Source organism: Nelusetta ayraudi, unplaced genomic scaffold (genome assembly GCF_046127955.1).
Source record: "Nelusetta ayraudi isolate G7.1 ecotype Tasmania unplaced genomic scaffold, CSIRO-AGI_Nayr_v1 ptg000071l, whole genome shotgun sequence".
NCBI lineage: Eukaryota > Metazoa > Chordata > Actinopteri > Tetraodontiformes > Monacanthidae > Nelusetta > Nelusetta ayraudi.
In genome coordinates this window covers 2,462,132-2,482,980 of record NW_027466121.1, presented here as the reverse complement: position 1 = coordinate 2,482,980, position 20,849 = coordinate 2,462,132, and the positions used below count along the sequence as shown (strand labels likewise).

The 20,849-nt window shown below is 44.1% G+C and overlaps 1 protein-coding gene across 2 annotated transcripts in view; it reads right to left on the bottom strand.

Annotated features, from left to right (window-relative positions):
- The window catches only part of necab2 (N-terminal EF-hand calcium binding protein 2), an 84,344-nt gene that overhangs the window by 33,891 nt on the left and 29,604 nt on the right, over nt 1-20,849 (bottom strand). For both annotated transcript variants that reach the window (XM_076042708.1, XM_076042709.1), the window contains exons 3-5: nt 19,781-19,889; nt 15,858-15,883; nt 15,528-15,625 (exon numbers count right to left, since the gene is read on the bottom strand). In XM_076042708.1, the coding sequence (XP_075898823.1) occupies nt 15,528-15,625; nt 15,858-15,883; nt 19,781-19,889 (233 nt within the window). The remainder of the gene's footprint in view (nt 1-15,527; nt 15,626-15,857; nt 15,884-19,780; nt 19,890-20,849) is intronic.

Here is a 20,849-nt window from a genome sequence, read left to right as displayed (position 1 = left end):
GCACGCAACAGGTGCAAGCTCCTCACAGGTGATGATACGACTTTTCTTTTTTTTTTTACTCATGAGAAATAAAAGAGGCCATTTCACTGCAGTGACTGTAAAACCCCATAGCGTCGCTTGGAGAGATGAGCACAATGTCGCCGTCACGGTTTTACGATTTACAAAAGGTGACAAGAGTATTGCTCCCTGCTCTGATAACGGCCAGTGACGGGGTTATTTCCCCGCACATTGTCCATGGCGGAATGCGTCAAGAGTTTCTCGATTCTTTCCATTTTCTTGTTTGCCTGCACATAACCATACAAACTATTCTATCCACACATTATAGCCATTAACAATTTTTAACAATTTTTTAAAACTATCATATTAATTGAGTTTCTAGCAATTTTTTGACAACCACTTCTAAACGTAACCTTGTTTGGCATTACATTAAAACAATATATGGGCCAAATCTAATTTTTTTGGTATGTTCCAGTGCAGCGCAGGTGAAATTCAATTAACGAGGAAGCTTAATCAGCTCAGGAAGAGGATCGAATACTTAATAAAATTCCGAAGTCGAAAAATTAACTTCTAATTTTAAGGCATCAACATACTGCAGGTTTCAATGGTCAATATGTCACCCTTATCAAAAGAAAAGTCGTTGTGTAGCAAACATTACTAATGTTTCCTCCATTGGATAAACTAACACTTCAGCACAATCTTTCTAAATTGAAATGCTAACTAAAGATCATGCAGTGAAAATATGTACACAATAAATGCGTATGTGTACGCTGCGGGGTACCACCTGGGAACGACGTTATCAGAAAGCCATTAGAGAGTCTATTCACTTGGCACACTTGAGAGTCGGTCGATCACGTCGGCGTTACGGTCAGAAGTCACAGTGCAGTGAGTCGGCAAGACAATTAAGGCTCCCATGCAGCCAGCCAGCCATCCAGTGCCGCACTCTTATCAAAGACAAACGCTCCCCTGAGACCCACAATCACACGAGCTGCACTGACTTCTATTATCACAGTCAATGGCCTTCACTCGGGTTCACACGCGTGTCTGTACACAAGCCACGGCAACCGGGGCAAAGAGTTTAAAGCCGAGGTGGGAAGGGGCTCCGACGGCATGTTGTGTTTTTCAGCGGATTCTACTCAGAGATTCAAACATGTACAGTCGGTACTGTAGTGGCGGCCGTCATTTAATCCCCCTCGATGAGCACGATATCAGAATCTGGGCTTTTGAGTCCATTTTAATGTGTCATTTTACCCAAGAGGCACCGGCGAGTCCCTAATGACTACCACGCTGAGACTCAATTACCCAAGTTGTTTCGGATAAATGGGGATGACACGAAGGGATCGATGCAATTTTCTGTTTAAGTTCGCGGCCACATTATAAAACCCTTAAGGGCGAATCATCATTAAATAAGATGCTGATTGAAACTTGGTGCCGCATGAATGCTGGTTCGAAGTGAAGTAATTTATCACATTATTGATCCCTATGTGGAAATTGTCCCTCTGCATTTGGCCCATCCTATTCGCAGTTGAAGGGACAGTTCAACATTTTGGCAAATTTGTCCATCCATTTTCAATACCCGCTTCTTCCTCGACTCAGGGCTGCGGGGTTCTACTGCACCCAACCCCAGTTGTCATAGGGCGAAGGCAGGGACACACCCCGGACAAGTATTCTGTAGTCATGAGTGGGTAGATTCCCATTAATTTGAGTGACATGTTTGGACATCCAGGGGGCAGAGACACCAGCTGCTCAGTTACAAAAAATGGAGGAAGGTGGTTCAGGTCTCCCTCCGTCAAAAATACACAATCCAGAAACACCGCCAAAAAACACTGACACTCTGGACAAGTTGTGACCTGCACATTCGCCACAATATGAAATGATAATGAACAATTATGTAGCACCAAGACACATTGAAACCCACCTCAGACATGGTCCTAGTTACTTGGTTGTTGGCTTAGTTAGTAATGAAATCATCCTTATCCACCACATTCTTCCTCGTGACTAGACATCAGCTTCTTTATAACAAACATATTATTCCAATGACGGGAGTAGCTGCACTAAACGTGCACTTTTGAAATCACTCTGCCCAGCAGGTATGTCTGAAATGTAGTTCTGGCGACGCATTTACCTTGAAAACAACTTACATTATCAATTGGTAGCGTCGTGAATATGCCCTTTGGAACTTGTCAACGAGAGTTTTTTTTTTTGGAATTGTTTGCATTCCAGCCCTGTATCACGTTGCGTCTATCCTCCAGATCTCAAAACACCAGCCACTGATAACTAAAGGGAATCTATCCTCTAAAAGGACTCTTGGGAAAGGCAAATTAGCCAAAAGTGTTTGAACTCTTCCTTTCATTGTAACTACACATACTTGGAGCAGTGGGTTGCTGGGCATTAGGGGCCTTGCTCAAGGGTTTTCAGTGGGGGTGATAACGGTGGAGGCAAGCAGTGACCAATTTCCCCTCCCAAATGTCCCGTTGGTTCGGGGATTCAAACCAAATTTCCTATTTCCAATTTATTTTCCCCTCGCAACAAATCAGCATGTTGACGAACTAACAATCATAGTTTTCCACGTAGATTCCTTGAGATTCACCATACTGCTGTTTTACGCAGTAGACTTTAAGATTGACAAGGCAATTGATTCTATTTTGTCCATCTGCACGTATCGATAAAACCTCTGCAGTGATATTGGGTGTATTTTACACAGAGTGAGTGGAATCTAATCTCTACTTTTAACGCCCATAATAACTGTTATTCCCATTTAGCCACGAGCCTGGAGGGATTACTGGTGTTTACTGCTAATTAAATGAGCCGTGTGTTGTGCTCACTCATTTCAATTGACCAGTGTATCCATCAGCTTTGTCAAACATGGTAGCGTCCCACTAATCTGCCTCATTACAGTAAAAATAAGGACAATCGAGTCATCGTTTTAACTGGCTGCTATAAAAATAACAAAACATGCTGCTAAATGAGTAATCCTAACATTCTGGTTATTTTTTTATCCACTGTTTTGCACCCTTTTGACTCAAGACTTTCATCATCAAAGCACAAGGACAAATGTTATCTAAAAAAAAAAAAAAAAGCCTTGCTGTTCACCCTTTCTTTTTTTTCTTCCTCTTCCCTCCTCAAAACACGTTTCTTTCAACAACCCCTCCGACCCCCCCACACACACACCCTCGCCCCCTCCCCCCCTACTGGCCAGCACATCCCACGGGCCCGGCAACGAAACCTTGAATAGAAAAGCTGTGATCTATAATTCACACAGATCACGACCCTGGAGAAGATACACAGTCTCCATCCGCAGGCTCCCCTGCACACTGGTGGCTGCTGATTTGCTACAGTGTGTTCTGTAAGCATGTTTCTTTTTTTTTTTTTTATAACAGAGCGGATATTATCGTTCACGTGCGCACAGATGTGACAGGAAGACTAGTGTTCAATTTTCCTATTTTGTGAGATAAAACCATGATGAGCTCTGGAAAATGCACAGAAAACAAAACAAAAACAAAATGTGGCAATGAGCCTTAAAGTTAGTTTAAACACAGACCCCCGATTAACAGGTCGCCGCAGCGCACATCAAGGGTGTCTCCGCGTTTATGAGACCTGAAAGATTTAATCTCACATGAATAATTCAAGCAGCCAACAGTCCACTTGTGAGGCCGTGCAATCTTTTCCGTGTGTGTTCTTTTTCATTATTCACCCACTCTGTTGTACAAGGTAACCCTCCAGGTTCGCACACATCCAATTACACACACGGAACACAGTGAGACCCTTTGGTGCTAAGATGCTGGTGGATGATTACATGCCTTTGCAGGAGGTGGCAATCAGTGATTACAGAGGTCGGCCTTGTTAGGGGAAATTATTCCTTTTTTCAGACGGAGATAGCAAACCTTCTGGGTGACAGCTGAGTGTATCTCTGGCTATCTTATTCCATCACGTGCACTACTAGAGGGTGTGCACAATGTGCAGGTACTACATGCTTCAGTTGGCAAATCACACCAAGAATTGCTTCTTTATTTCTATTTTCATTTTGATTTTTTGTGTATGTGCACAGTAAGGGTCACTTAACTCAACATGAATAGCGCTAAAGATGTAGTTTAGTGTGCCAAAGCAGTTCAATTGTTGAAATGTCTAGTAGATCTATTCAAACTAATGTCAAGAGCTTCTACTTGGCTGAAAAAAGCCAGTGGCCACAAAAACAGGCAGGGATTGTGAGTCTGGCAGCCACAAAGTGGATGCTGCGGTGGAACTGGACAACATTTCTGCACAATGAAAAGAATGAGAAAGGGCACCGAAGAGTCTCTGCGGTTCCGACTGGCACTGGCGGACCTGAGTTGAAACACTGCAGCACTTCTATGCCTGCCACCGGGCGGTGACACGTTCCAAGCCTCGCGCTGTAACCAACTTGCTCCGGGGGGGAAGACAAGAAATCTAATTTTCCCACTTTGACTGCGACACACGGGAGGCTCATCAAATCACGTGACTTTGCCGTGGGCTGTTTCCCAGATGGATGTGTGTAATACATGACACGGGTTTGTAAAAACATTCACTCTGGCGTCCAAGGTTGGAAAAACAAAGGAGACAGCGTGACATTTCAGTAAATTTTCAGCATTTCCGTTTGTGGAACTGACACACTGTCACTTTATCTCACATCTTCTTTAACAGCCCTGGTAATGGTGGCATGGAACAGGAAGGACAGTCCAGACAGCAGTAGTGATGTGTAAACCAGCTGTAATCCAGGTTAGGGAGGGACACATGGCCCAGTTTAGTGATATAGGACATTGTTCAGACGTGATTAACTGCAGCTCCAACTAGAACAAAGTCAAGAAATCTAGAGCTTCCTTTAGGCAAGAAGCTTACACCAAATTACACGGAGCAGAGTTTGGGAGCCTGTCAAGAATCAGCAAGAACTTTGCTCGAAAGGGCTAAGGGACCGTGGCATCACACATTCTGAGTTTCAGTCAGGTGAAGACCAGAGGAATTAGAACGGTCACTCAGTTAGCTGCTCTGTACACGTCTTGTTTACCGATTAAGTTGGCAGGAATCGTGGTTGTGAAATGTGCAACGTATGGATCCTTTTTGCAAAAAACATTTGAACTATTTGGTTTCAATGATGACGGTGTGCAAAGGTAAATGCAATGCGTGGTTAAACTTCCGGCTTTGCCACCACGACTGCCTTGGCCTAATCGCAATAAGAACAAAACAAAACTGTCCTGTTCCAAATTTGCCACTTCCAAATGCGTAGCCTTTGTTTGATGACCACTGAACAGGTTACGTTAAAGGATTAAAAATGTTACAAAATGTCAAAAGCAATAAAATGTAAATGACATCATATTAATTGAGTTCAAGTAAAGGGCTTCTGCACACGATAGCACAGACGGGGTTCCTACATAATGCGACTGCAAGTCTCTCTCTCACTATTGTGCGACGCACATTCCAGAGCAATAATTATGGGTTGGTTAGAGGCCACATTATAGTGACTTGTAGCACTGTTTAGTCTAAATAAATGTCACCGTAGCCTTGCTTGTCTTGCACACAAAGTGTGTGTGTGTGTGTGTTTGTGTAAGAGAGAGAGTGAGAGATAGAGAGAAGGAGGGAACCTGACGATCATTCAAATACGGAGTCAGCCAAAATAGTGGACACACATCACTAAAAAGAAGAACTTGCATAAATATTTCAATACCAAATCTATTCAGACATCGCAAGATTAATACAAGTTACCTTTGGCCTCTACAATTACAAGAGGTGCTGCGTAACGCCTGACAGATTTGTTTTTCGAAAGGCAGGCCGCGCTCGAAACCAGAGGGAGCGTAAAAACCAGACAGGTTGGTTCAAGATCCTCCTTGAATACATTTATTTGTTGATTAATAATGCAGAGTTTTGGACCGGAGGGATGGGGAGAGACGGAATAGAAAAAAAGGCAACTTCGGTGGAGGTATGGTGGGTGTTGGTGTGTGTGGAGGAGGAGGTTGGGGGAGGGGTAGTGGCAACTAGAAAAAGCACAGAATCACAAAAGTGGGACGTTTGAGCCGATTGCTTGATTTGTCATTGATCCACTCTGCAGGTGAAAGGAAGCTTGATTAGTGTACCAGCCATGTCTGTTTGTGGACGGATATGGATGTCCATCTTCTATTGACACGCTGCAGGCAAAATATTTGCTCAGGCTCTTTTTTTGCAGAATATAAATAAAGCAGAGTGTGGCCCAATCCTGCTTGATCCTTTTCTCCTACCACTCAGCCCAAAGCCTTGCCTTCTACGGCCCAGAGGACTTGCTGTTTTTCTGGCCCTTAGAACTAAGACTTCTGGGAACAGTTCTGTGTTCACATTCTAAAAAAATACAACAACCATTGGATGGATTGGACCTTGACACGATGTCTTCTCAAAGGACGAAATCATTTCTGAAATCATCCGACGTTTAGTGTGTTCACACAGAATTTTGCACACTTGGAATTCTCTAAATTACTTCTAAGAAGAGATTGGAAATGATTTTCTGTTCCCATACTTGTTAAGCACATCTTGAGTTTTCATTTCTCACAACGATCGCAGTGCAGTGCAAGATCATTATTTCATGAAACTGCTTAGAATGAAACTCAATGCAGAAATGAGTCAGTGACCCCAAACATTTGAACGTTATCATGCTGAATGATTGGTACACCAACAGCAGCAAGTGATACCACACACCTGTGTGTGTGTGTGTGTGTGTGTGTGTTGCTCTACAGCAGTGTTTCTCAAAGTGGGGGGCGCAGAGTCACGTCTAGGGGGCGCAAAACACCGGGCGGGAGGGAGACGGGGCGCCCGGGGGAACTAATGTTTTCACGGCGGAACAATTAACATAAAGTATTGAGTAGGTTGTAGCTAAGAAAAACGCTGCTCAGGTACACAGGATGGACAAATATTTGACAGGAACGAAAAGAAGAATTCAGGAGTCCGGCAGTGGCCAGTGTTCTTTGTTGTTGGGCACTTTTGGCTGTAGAATGGTGTCGTTCACGCCAGACTTGAGGCGAGGTGCACCTCTGCGGTTGACTCGCGCCGCGCAGCTATCGTTTGGGCGCCTGGAAAAATTTTCTTCCTCCAAGGCGGGGCGTGACAGAGAAAGTTTGAGAACCACTGCCCTAATAGATAGATAGATAGATAAAGACTTTATTGATCCCTTTGGGATGACTCCCTCAGGGAAATTAACACTTCCAGCAGCATTAGCAGCACACATATGCAAGTCTATTGGGTCAAAGGTCAACTTTGTCCTAGAGACATGGGACCACTTGCAGGTTCATCGGGATCCCTCAAGACACAGCCACGTCAAATTTGGGGCTTCTAGTACACAAGGAACCCCGAAACCCTAACCCTAATTCCTGCAGTAACCCTAACCCTAACCCTAGTTCCTGCAGTAACCCTAACCCTAACCCTAATTCCAGCCTTATCGCTAAACCCTAATGCCATGCAAGTCTATGGGGTCAAAAGTCAACTTTGTCCTAGAGACATTGGACCACGTGCAGGTTCATTGGGATCCCTCAAGACACAGCCACGTCAAATTTGGGGCTTCTAGCCCCAAAATTGGGGGTGGGGGAGAATGAAAAGTTTTCTTCCTCCAAGGTGGGGCGTGCCAGAGAAAGTTTGAGAACCACTGCTCTACAGCGCCTTGTTTATTTGCCAAGCTGCCAAGTTCATGTTTGTGTTTTCTTCATCCTTTCAGAACTATCGGGCCCCTGCCCCTATAGATAAATAAGCAGTAAATATAGGCAAAGGCCACTTCTTGATGCTGATGTTTAATTAACCTCGTAAAATTCCAGTCTGAATTGTAATCAAAAGGAAAAAGACAATGCAGAAGAAATGTCAAGTGGTGTGAATGCAGCGCACAGCTCTGACGTCGATTTGGTCTGTGGAGAATTCCAACAGACACAAACTCATCATCATTCTACCGACGAGGAGTCCAACTCCATTGTTTTGTTAAGCAGCATGTTTTTCTCACCTTCCTCTTCTATTTATATTAAGTTACCTTGCTAGGCCGTACTTCTATAGAGGACAGCGCCCTCTCTCGAACACTCGAAACCAGGAGTTTAGGATGGATTTTCTCAAAGTGCGAAAAGGTATGTGTGTTCCCTTAAACTTAACCAAGTTGTTCATCTAGTTTTTATAGTAGCTTAAATTGTAGCACACGTCGTATTGGTTGCTTAAATATCCTTAATTCCTGACTTGTGTCTGATGCCTCAGTGCAACAACACCACAACAACCACCACGTTGTGAATCAGGTTGCTGTTAATTATGAAAATCCCTGAGAACACTGGAGAAACAATTGTTGAAAAGTTGAGTCTGCAGCCAGACCTTGTCCTTTGGAAATTACAAAAGCGTTGCATAACACGAAGTTAAAGGTTTGTGCATTTATTTTGAGCGACAGTAACCGTTAAACAAGCCCTGTTGTTTGTGCACCGACCTGCTCGCAGGCTAAATTGCAAAGTGAAAGGGAGAACAACAGGGAATCAATATCAATGACGGCGGCATTACACAATGGCATTTACCGTATGTAAACACAATGAATCAAAAGACCGGACTTTCAACTTAGACAGCTGAACAACCAAATTCAACCCTTATTAAGACACTACTGGGGCCGTAGTTATTTAGCGCCTTGTGTTGTGTGTCTTGTTGTGCCTTACGGCCGGCTACCTCTGAATTAGTAGTTCAATTAGTTCAATTTATGCTCTAGAACGGAGGTTCCGCTAATTGTTTTAGACCCTCGGTTTTGAATGTGTCCCATTGTATTATGGTAGAGTTTACTCAAGGGACAAAAAAACAAAAAACAAAAAACAAAAGCCGTAAACATCCTCCTCCAACTGCATCCCCATCACCAAAGGAGCTCAGCAGACAGTAGGAAGGGAAAGAAATGCATGTGGCTTTTGCCGCGTAGACTGTTAGTGGTTGACAGTTTCTGGCATTCCTTTCAACTGGTCCTCAAACAGCCTCAGGCATCGCACCACCTTCTCCTCAAGCAACCAGGAAGCACCACTGGAGGTTTCCCAGGCAGCCTATATTTAGAGTTTTTATTATTACTTGTTATTGGTTTTATTCTTTCTCTGTTTTTAGGCATCTAATAAAAGTTGTTGATGCAGCAGCAGCAGAATCAATCACACACTGTGTTTCCTTTCTTTCGAGAGGTATCCATTTTTTTTTCCACAGGCCTATTCGGGGCTGCCACTGTCTTTATCTTCCAAGACAAGAGAGGGATAACAGAGGTTTGAAGAATAGGGAAGCCCAAGTGTAGCTCCCCCCCGGCTGCTTCCCCCCACAACCTCGCCTCAGCTTCGCACATGAGCCAATTAAAATGGTAGCCTAGCAACCGCCGTCAATATGTCTCCAAGCAACCGCATCTTAGCAGCGTGCGGGAAACGATATCGAGGCGGTGGACTTATGTAAATGTCTTTACTCTAATCGTCCTCGTCTCCTTTATGTAACTCTCTCCCAGGGTCAGAGGGATGCGATTGCCCGACCTGAGAAGGTGCAACCTCTGTGTGACTCCCCTGGCCCCAAGAGAAGAAAAATCCCTCAGGCCTTGCAAGAGTGACAGACTTAAAAACATGTGGATTCAGTGGGACATTTGCCATTCGCTACTAAGAACCACCACATTGACACTGTCACATAACACGCCAGTCATAGGCATGACTGCAATTGGTTCCTGTTACCATTACATCTTAACAAGTGGTGAAGGTTGCCGCTTTGTGTCGGTGTCTATGCTTTTTCTATAAGCCTTTAGACTTCTTCCCTGCACTTCATGGATGTTGGTAGATTGACAAGTTTTCAGTCCAGCCTGGGCATTTGAGCCTTTTTAAAAGTTTTCTTGAGCAAATCATTGCACATTCTGTGTTTCCTTTTGTTCTTGTGTCAGATCCTCTCGCCGTCCTTGCACTGTAATTCACAGCAACAATCATCTAAATGCCTACCTGCACCCACACACAGCTTATTTAACGACCACTCAACCAGATTTCAGTACAACAAAAATACATCTTTATAGAAACAACATATTTTTTCTGTATCCTATCTTATATCTTCCGTCTATTTCTCCTTTTCTCAAGCTTAAAGCCAGCGTGCATGCAAACCAAAGTACGCGCGTGCGTGCGTGCTCTTGAGCCCTTTTCTCTTTTTATACATTTTTATTACAGTCCTCTTACGATGAAGACATCCCAGCAGCAACAAGGGCCGGCCAAAAAAAGGAATTACTGCAAGCTTGAGCGAGTGCCTGCGTGTGTTCCCAACGGTGGTTTTGGGTGGATGGCTTGACCACTGACTGTTCCTCCTCTGGAGACCTCGACCAAGTCCATTAGCAGGACACTAACAGAACATAGATGCACACCCTGACTGCACACGAGCATCTATTCTGTGCTTCGATGATGGCCACTCATTGTAACCGAAGTCCAGGGGGAACATAAAGCAGAAAATATAACAGAAAATATTTTCTAGAACGTCCCAAGAGAATTGGAAGACAGTGGCTGGACTCAATGTCACCGCTCTGTTCTGTGGATTTGTGCATTAAAATGAATGTTGTGAAGATGTTTAAAAAGACTCTTGTATCCTCTCCAAAAACCAGCACTCAATTCCTCGCCAAAATGGACACCGATATAAGACGGCGAATCAGGCAAACACAGCACAGATTGAGGCTTTATGTCTCTTTCAATCAACTTTCCAAAATGACAAGTGTGTTCAGCCAAGGGTCTCACTGAAAAGCTGTGATCCAGTGTCCGTTTGCAGGCCGCTGAGCACGCGGCTGCATTACTTCACAGCTTTGTCAAGTCACAACAGTCACACTACAACCTATTTTCTGAATGTGAAATCAGAAACGCTTTTCCACATGCTATGCTACTGATTTTTTTTCCCCACAAGATTGTTTAGACCACATAAATTAAAATTGATTGGAACTGGGTTTTAGACGATTGTCTGCGCCAACATCTCACATCTGATCTAAAATCGGCCAGCTGGCAGCAGCAGATTTATGTGCCAGTCGGCCTTCATCTAACTGTTGTCCTCGTGATCTGTCACATAAGAGCATAAAGTGGCTCAAAAGGGTCAAGAAAACATTGCAGAAACAGCAAACCTCACCGAGCAGGGAGAGGTACTTTCCCCAGCTCTTTTGGCAAACAACACCATTTCTGAATTTGCAACAAGTGAAATATGAGATATGCCTCATGCAGTTTTAGCAACAGCAGTTTTGCAAGGGCTGTTTAAAGGTCCAGTGTGTCACATTTTAAGGAAGCCTGCCTGACAGCGTGTAATATTTGGAGATTTTGAGAAGAAACAGTGGTTACATTTTAGATTGCAGCGCTCACCTTCTCATCATCCCTTTCCCGAGCTTGCCAGTGAACTACAGTGGCCTGCGCACAAAAAACTTGGATATCTCGTCCACTTTCTTCTATGAAGCGTGCTGTCAGGTGGGCTAAATTGTCCACACTGGGCTTTTTACAAAAATGGCAGCTAACTGGGAGCAAGAGCCTCGCTATGTGTATTCTTTTATATATGATAACAGGTCTATGGATAAGAAAACCAAATTACCTGTACCATTACTTAATCTTACCAATATAAAAATCATGAATCATTATAGCAGCAGGCAAAGTCGACCTGCTGGAAACATTCAATCAACCAACTTTTCATTGTACAGCGCTAAACCACATCCAAAGGGTTCTCAAAGCGCTTTGTTCAATCAGACAAAAAAAAAAACCCAACTGGGTCCCCAGCGCGAGCAAGGTGTCACAAAGCTCAGACATGTAGATGTAGATAGCGGCAGGCAGTGCTGTTGACAGCAGGCGAGCCCAAACATGGGTGTCAGAGAACGCACGGAGCGCTCGTGTAGCGTGCCAGCTTCATTAGCACAGGGGAAACCGGTGCAGGCGGCAGCCGGGAGGGAAACGACAAACTGAAGGCGGGGGAGGGAGTGTGTTCGTCGTCATTGCGACGGCGGTGACTCGCGCGTGTTGCAATCTCGCTGCCGCAACTCTGACTTTAATATCATACAACCCAGGTTGCCCTCCTTTCCACTCCTCCCCCCCTCTCCCTCAAATGTGCACGCAAAGGACGGAGGCCAGAGAGAGACTCTAACTCGCTCTTACAAACCCCTGCATAATTAATGGACCGGGTGTAACCTCATCAGTCAACGAGCGGCCAGCCGACAACACGACCCACAACCCAACGCAACTCTCTCTCTCTGTCTGTCTGTCTGTCTGTCCAACACAGGCACAAATTATTCATGTCCACATTATTAACAGTTGTAGGAGACACGGCGAAATGCAGTCAGTCAGTCAGTGCTGATGTACTCGGAGCTCCACATGTCCATATCCACTCTTGGCAGGTTATCGAATCATCAGGGGACAGACATGAATACGTCCGCGTCTCTCCCAGTGACTGGCTAGCTGCCCCTCTGTTGTGTTGTTGCTCTACACGCCAGGATGGCTCTCAGAACGATGGTAATTAATACACAAGTGAGAGCTACACGTGCGTGAGGTGTGCTGGAGCTTTATTGGAGTGAATAAAGCTCATTCACTCATGATTCCTTGTTCCGTGCCCGTCCTATAACTTCTGCTCCTTTACAAATTCCTAATTTTTCTTTCCGACTCCGCCTCCTGATTATTTTTGCCGGTCTGTTCCTTGTATCCTGCCTCTTTGCCCTTTGAAGGACTCATCGGCTCCTGACTCTTTTTCTCACATCGTTAAATCCTTCATTTGCCCTCTCCTGACATTCCTTGAGTCCAACTTTGCTTCTCGTTAATTAACTGCATCTGAACTGCAAGCTATTTCCGCAATGCACCAGCACACTTTCGTGACACTTGCACCCCAGTGAATCAGTGTGTGCTCGCTGCCTAGCCACCGCAGCTCCGCGGGAAAAGCCCAGGGACTGCGACTAAAGGGACTAACACCAAGGCCACTGATCAGCAGTTGTGTTGTTAAAAGTTAGGGGCCCATCCAAAGTGGTTTTTTGACCTTCAGAATTCAACCAGATGTCGTTTCAGACAAAGTTACCGAAAACTAGACGAGCCACAAATCTACCGCTAAGGCGACGCTACTTTCTCATCGTACATTTGAACCCTTCGAAGCTCCACTGAAGTGGCCACATCGAGGGTTCTGAGACAATTCAGCTCACGCAGGGATGCGGATCGGCCCATCTTTAGCAGGGCAGCACTCCTCCACCTCAGCATAGTGTACTGCCCAGTCTTAGCCAGCCTGAAATCCCATTAAATCCTAATGAATAAATGATGAATGCAATACAAACTTGTATCGTACCAACGGACTTAGCAGGCACTGATGTTTTACACACCGACCTTTCCTTCTTTCTTTAATTCATCACTACCTTCTGCTTTGGCGCCACCTCATCGTCTCTACTGTTAACCCGTCCCCCTTCACCCAATTCTCCTTCATCGATTTTCCCCGCAGTCTTATTGTCCCCATTCCGCATGCATTCTTTCCCCCCTGCAAAGACCTCATGGCCTTCCTCTGCAGCAGAATTCATTTTAACCTTGCTCTCCATGAAGAAACGGAGAAGATGAGGTCAGTCGGAGGCATGGAGGAAAACAATGGTGTGGAGGTGAGTGAGGACACGATGAGAAAAAGAGAGGCCAGAGGACCAATAGATTGGGGAGGCGGAGCAGTGGGATGAGAAGCCGTTGAAGAGGCTGGTGGGAGGTCACTCACAGCACGAGGGAGGAGTAAAAGAACGAGCTTTTTCAGTCTGAAAGAAGCAGTGAGTGTTTCTGTCAGGCCGTCACTGATAGCGGTCGTGTGTTTCACAAAAGCTTGAGGAAACCCCCCCCCACACAATCTGCTAATGAGGGAGTCTCATTAAGGGTTTATACAAGGGCATCAGGACAGGCGATTCCAGCAATTCTTTCCTCTTTTTTCTTTCCTCTTTTGTCACCAGGTTTATCCCTCGTCACACACTCTCCTCATGGGAGGGGCCGTTGCTTATCGTACCACCACTTGCTCGAAAGCCAGTTAAAATAGTTTCTCGAACCATTTCCGAGTGGAACATTGCCATAAAAGCTTTTCTATAAAAAGGCCTCAACAACACAGGGGTTTGAAGTGACTCGCCAGGGGACTGGATGTTCCCTCATGACGCATGCTGTCAAAATGACAGCATTCAATATTGTTGTTAAAATAAATAGACAGATGCTTTTGGAGATGGCAAAAAAAAAGGTGATTCAGGGGATAATTATTTTGACAAAACTCCACACCATTAAAAGAAAACCACACTAAGCCTTGGATCATTTCTAATGATATTTTCTTTTCAGTCTTTCATTGGCCACTTTTTTTTTTTTTTTTTTTTTTTGCTGAAAATCACCTTTTATGTCTCTGATGACCACTTGTCTGGGAATGATTTATCGTTTCAATTTTCAGGGGTATCACAGTGAAGTATTAAAAGGCATTACTTAAGCCAGATAATTACCACAGACAGCTCTAAGTGTAATGCTGAGTGATGACATTATAGAGTACGGGGCATTGCACAAAATGCAAATGTGATGAGAAAAAAAAGAACACAAAGCCACTTCCACAATACACGGCATAGACAAGGCAGATTTTCACTTGAACCAACGTAACTGTCAAATGTCGTAATAATGAAGTGTGCTGGCCCCAGTGGGTGGTCTTAGAGGATAGTGCAGCTAAGAGGGAGGGAATCTCTCATGAATGTCACTGACTTGAGTGCACACTTCCTATCCACACACTTCCTAGTGCGAGCAGATTGTTACTTTAGCGCTTAGCTAGCATGTTACGCCATAGCAAAGATTATTCTGCTGAGGTTTGAATTTCATCAAAATAATCTTAAAACCCATTTTATCCAGCTAAATCCTGCCCATGAGTTCAAACCAAGTGGTTTTAAGAAGAAATAATCTTTCTTGATCTCTCTGATCGATTGAGGTAGATGGAGTCATTGGCTGTCTAGAGGGCTGCGGCTCACGCAATTGCACTCTGCTTGTCAATATCGCACTTTTTTCTTTTTTTCTTTTTCTTTTTTTTTTTTTTTAGCTCCACCCACTTCTCTTCATCACATCAAAGCCACCTCAACCGAGACCAGGACACTTCCGAGGCCAAAACAAGACAGATGTCAAGACCAAAGGCCAACACCGAGATTCACTCAATTTTAATTTACTGTAGCTAAGAGCTGTGTTTGGGTAAAAGCTATCTGCATGACAGCTCGCCCTTTCAGACTGTTGATTGAGACTTAATTGCCATTTTCATTTCCTGCTGTACTGGCAGTATTTTGGAATTCCCTCAAGACTGTTACATCTCAGACCAAAGAGTCCAAGACCACATTGAAGTGGCCTTGAGGCCGGTCTTCTAGTGCTATAAGCCCACCTGAGAGTCTACTTCGATCATTACTATGGAAAAGGTAAGGCAAAATTGTTGTACCTTGAATTTTTGGGTAGACATTCATTGACGCAATGCATTTCCGAGCTGCAGAACCTAACCATTCCAAATACATGTGTAAAATGAAGCCTTGTCCCAACCACAACAATTCTGACCTAATCAGTGAAACCGAGTCACACACCGACACACAGACACACACATACCTTTTTAGTGAAGTCCATGGCTTTGAGGATGGAAAGGTTGAGTGTTTCCAACGAGGCCAGAACTCCTTCATAGTCTCCCATGTGTTTGGCAAAGTAGTCTGCACAAGAAAAACACACACACACACACACTCAATAATTTCTACACTACTGAAGATCAGAAATAACTTTCACGGCGGCTAAGTCATTGACTGTGGCGCTAGCTTGAAGCAAGAAATTCCATGATCTAATGTAAAGGACCATAATTGAATTTCAACTGTAAGGCTCCTTTGAATAATAGATAAGGGAGAGAATGAGGACAGTGATATGTGTGTGTGTTGGCGCTGTACTTACCACAGAGCTCCTTAGTGTCAACATTACTATCAGAGCAGTGCAGAGGAGCAGCAGAGGGGGGAGACAAGGGGGTTTGGGGAGGGAGAAAAAAGAAATGGAGAAGCGCAGGGTCAGAGACAGAGGAAAGGCTTTCTGCATGCACTGTTGCTCTCTGGGTTTGGCAGGCAGCAGTCGAACAAGGCTCTACGAGGGAAGTCAGAACCGATCCATTGTCATTATTCATGGCCCGGCTCAATGTGTTGGCAGAAAAAAGTCTTTCCCCGGCATAAAAGAGATTCTCGCCGCTTGGCTGATCAAGGTGGAAGGAGAGGAACGAGGGAGGAGAAACAGGAGAAGAGAAGAGGAAGAGGAAGGCGATGAAGGTAGAGGGGGCAGGCAGCCAGAGGAAGTGAGTGAGGAATGTAAGTAACGATCGGACAGCAGAACTGCTGAGACACGAGGCAGAGAGACCTCTGATCTGTTGTTCATTAGTAAAAGTTCGAGTTTGGCTGAATTTAAGGGATTTTATAAAAAACAAAAAGGAAAAGTTTGATGGTTTATTGGTTTGTTTTAAGTGTATTTAGTTAAGTCTAGCCGCCGTCTGAGTTCCGCTTGCCCATTTTTTTAAATTAAACAAATGCTCCCCATACCTATTTGGAAGGTGTACTAAAAAGATAAACAAAGTCGAAAAACTGTGTTTACTTTTACCTTAATTTTGCTTATACACTAATAATAAGATAATTAAAAAATTGGTATTCTAAAATTATGCTGGAAATAACCCTAAAGCCAAAGATTTGCATCTTGTTACCAAAACTGTTACAATGGTGTTTCCAAGGGAACAACTATCAGGGACGGACCTTTGTCTGCCACGGAACTCTGCTCCGTAGGTGACGTAGGGGGGTCACGTGACCAGTTCACTTCAAGTGAAAATGGCGCGTTATGTTTGGACGGAGGAGGAGACGGAATTCGGCTTTTGTGCTTTACACCATTGAATGGAAACACCTGCAAATCGCAATTGTGCTTTGTCGTAATTTTAGAAGTATCGCTTCTATTTTGCAAAAAAAACTGCAATGGAAACGCAGCTACAGAGACACAGTTGTTGTGGGCGAATGTTTTTGGGAACTATGGCAGGTGACTGCGCCGAGGTGAGTGACGAGGGCAAAGGTGTTGGAGGTGTTGGAGGCGTTGGAGGTGTTGGAGGTGTTGGAGGTGTTGGTCATCGGGTAGATGTGTGCGGATGCAGGTACGGAAACATCGAAGATCATAACACCTCCTGCCTCAACATGTCGACGTTTGTTAAAAGGCACACACGCCGCCCTGACCCGGTTCAACCTTTAACACGAGCCATGGAGGCAGAGCGTTGGGGGGAGTCATTCAGCCGTGCCTGTGCCGTACACACAGAGCGGCGAGACGGAAAGGTGTCTCAACTGACAGTGTGCAAGAGGTTTTCGAACACACTTCAAAAGCACCAGTAGGGGGGAAAAGATTTGTAAACAGTTCAGAAAAAAGGATCTTTATGACTCGTTTTTACTCGTGTTAAATACCGTGATTAACCACTAGGAGTATTCCTTGTCTGTCCAGTGGAAGAAGCTGCTGTGTCACTAGAGGAGTCGTAACAAAACCAACAAAGCATATTTGTATCACATGGACACACAATAGCTGTGCAATATTTTACAGTTATAAAGTCAACCTCACTCTTTTGGCCTTTGTAACCGAGAGGCTCTGAAAGCAGGCAAACAATGTTTTTCAATCCGCCTCTTCACCCTAATTTGGTTATAAAGTAACACACATTAGTCCTTAACTCTGGCTCTTATCCCACTTTTTAAGGTTTGGCTCTTACTTCAGTTGTGCAGTATATGTAATATGACACCCACCGATTTTATAGGGAGATTGCAACTGTAATTTTTTTTCCCTATTTTTTTTATGCTAAAGATCTTGCAAGTCTAATCTTCGCCAATCCTGATGCTGTTTAGCTGTTGGGATGTTAAGTTGTCCCAGAGGTTTAACAAAGACCTACTTACTTACTTTCAAGGTAAGTGGGAGTGAAAGTGGGAAAGCAAAGTTCATTCTGCACAATTGAATTTGAGACGCCGGCATTCAGGGCTGACACGCTGGAGTTTTGCTGCTCTGCCATGATGTAGCCCGGCTAAACCTCCTTTGTTCGCCCCTGCAGCAATGACGTTGCTCCATGTTGCTGATGAAGGCACGCGACTAAATCTCTGAGGCGCTCTGTCAGTGATGTCAGAGACGAACCAGAGAGAAACATTGGGAGGGGAGGAGCTAAAAGCGTGTTGGAGGCGAGCGGTGCCTTTTCACAATAGATGAGTATCGGAGAAAAGACATCGATGGGATGGAGAGACTGAAATGGGTGTGAACCACAGACTGGCGGAGACAGCCGAGTGAATGACCAGAATTATTCTCCACCTGCTCCCTCCCTTCTATCCATCCATCACACCCCGGCCTCAACTGGAAACGCTTACTCCGTCAGTTCTCCTTTTTTCCTGGGCCAATCAATAACCTTATCTGCTGTCACATGATAATGCTGAGGCCTGGCGTACAGCTGCCAAATCAACTTAATAAGTACTTTTTTCCCCCCCCGTGCCTGCAGTGAATAAGATTTATAAAGCCCAACTAACCACCAGGACCGAAAGACAGCTGACATCACACAAATGGTGGCGGGTGTGCGTTTAAAAAGGACAGCAAAAAAAAAAAGAAAAGAAAAAACCTGCCGGGGAGATTTATACATTAAAGCTAATTCACTGGCACAACAACCATAAGGGTCAGCTTTTGTTCTGCTCCGTTTCATTTCATTCAAGTGCCCGCAGATATCGGAGGGAGGGAGAATTATTAGAAGTGGACACTTGATCGGTCGGGTCCCACCGCGTCAGCACACTTCTTCTAAGTACAGGCCGGATTGGGTTGGATTGGGCGATTAAGGTCGGTACACCGACTTTAATGAGTGCCAATCAAAAGTAGCGTCCTGCGCGACAAGAGGTGGATAATAGAGAGCTTAATATCCTGGTGGGCCACCACAGCCGATGGAAAAGTAAAGCAAGCACATTTCATGGCTAGTGGATGCTTAAAGGTTGGTGGATTTTACCGGTTAAACTAACACACACACGTACACAGATGACCCCTACATGGTTCTGTAGCACTTCTTCAACTGAGTTACAGCCATACAAAAAATATGTTTGGCTGGTAATGGATAATATACAGTGATACAAAGTTTGTGAGGTACCACAAAAACTGTCTGGGCCTCACCAGTATCACTCATTTTTAGCCTGAAATGCAGATGATAATGAAATGTGCGCAGGGTACAATATTTGTTCTGAGTTGCAAATCTTGGCAACAAACCTTATACAGTTGGAAAGCTTGTTTAGTCTCATTTTAAGTGGTGCCAAATCTGTCAGTAAAATACATCTGCGGGATGAGCTGCAGCAGATTGGAATATTTGGGTTGTGCCAATGAAAACTTGCCAAATACCGCAGCCCGACTATCTTTATAATTCTCTGGACTTGTGTTTAGTGTCGATGAGCTGCAGGATCTCATCTGGACGTCCCTCGGCAGTGAGTCCGTACCTCGGCTTACTAGACGCTCAAAACAGAAATCAGTAGCGAAAGCATGAGAAAATAAAAATTGGCAACATTTTGGTCACAGAAATCCACAAACCCACAGGCTTCTCGAAAAAGTTTCACTATTTGAAATTAAAATAATTTGGCTTTCCAACATATTGCAGAGAAGAATTGTTCCAGTAAGAGAATCTACCAAACATAAGTGTATACACGTGTATGTATATCTAAATATACACACACAGTTTTTTCCCCAAACTGTCAAAAAGCACAATGAAAATTTCAAAACAGATTTTTTTTTTTTTTTTTTTGCCAACACACATCTCCATCCCATGCTGCGGCAGACAAACACAGCAGTAGCGTGGCGTTGCTGACCTGGTGTTATCCGAGTCGATGGTGTTAAAAAGCTTCTCCAGTTCTTCCTCGTTCAGCGTGCCGTCAGAGAAGAAGGCCTGGAACTCATCCAGAGACAGCTTCCCGTCATCTGCAGGCAGACACAGAAACAAACAAAAGAAACAAAATGTGAACTTTTTTCCAGGGAAAAAAAAATAAATTAAAGTATCATCACCTGAGTTCTGTTACAACATGAACCTTGTTGAAAAATCCAATATTACACCCGGGTAGACTCGCTCATATGACCTCTCTGCTCTGAGATGTATAATTGAACCCTGCTGCACCATGGTGTACTTTAATACTCTCTTTCATAACATAATTCTGCTTAATCATTTCTCAAAGACATTTGTCTCCTTGCGTTTGTTTAAAGTTGCAAGGATGATTTAATAAAAACCAATAATAACAAAAAATGTCTTTCTCAACTATGATTTCAAAGCAAAGTGTTACTGATTGACCCATACAGTACCTGCTACAGGGGCAGCATATTACACAGACATCTCTTTAAATGACTCCACTTGTGTCTGCCCGACAGGTTTCAGATAGTCGAGATGTTTTTACAAGATTTCAGGCAGCAACCTAGTTTTGTGTGATGTAATTTGGTGGAAAGGTTGGAAATACAAAAAAACAAACAAAAAAAACAGGCTCCCTGTCAACTTCAAATAAGACAACAAGAAAACAAGAAAAAAAAAGAGGCTCTGTATGCTGCGGAACACTTCCCCTGAAAAATGAATCGAGATTTCAGTCAGATAGAAATCTATGCGCTCTTTTCCACTCTCTAATCTGACGGTGGAAATAACTTCACAGTACTCCATGCTTGACATAACACTTATCTTATCTTCTTCTTAAAACAACCCAAATTATCTGTGTTTGCCCTACTTATATGCGACTTTGAATTTGAACATGGGAAGTAGAGCGCACACAATGCACCGGGCAGTCGGTGGCCTCGCTATCAATAATGCACTGGGTTAGTGTTGGTCTCGTAAGTTGATGCAATGCTTATCATTTCGGTAGGTGCACATCTGACATCTTTCACGTTTTTGCTGTCCTTCAT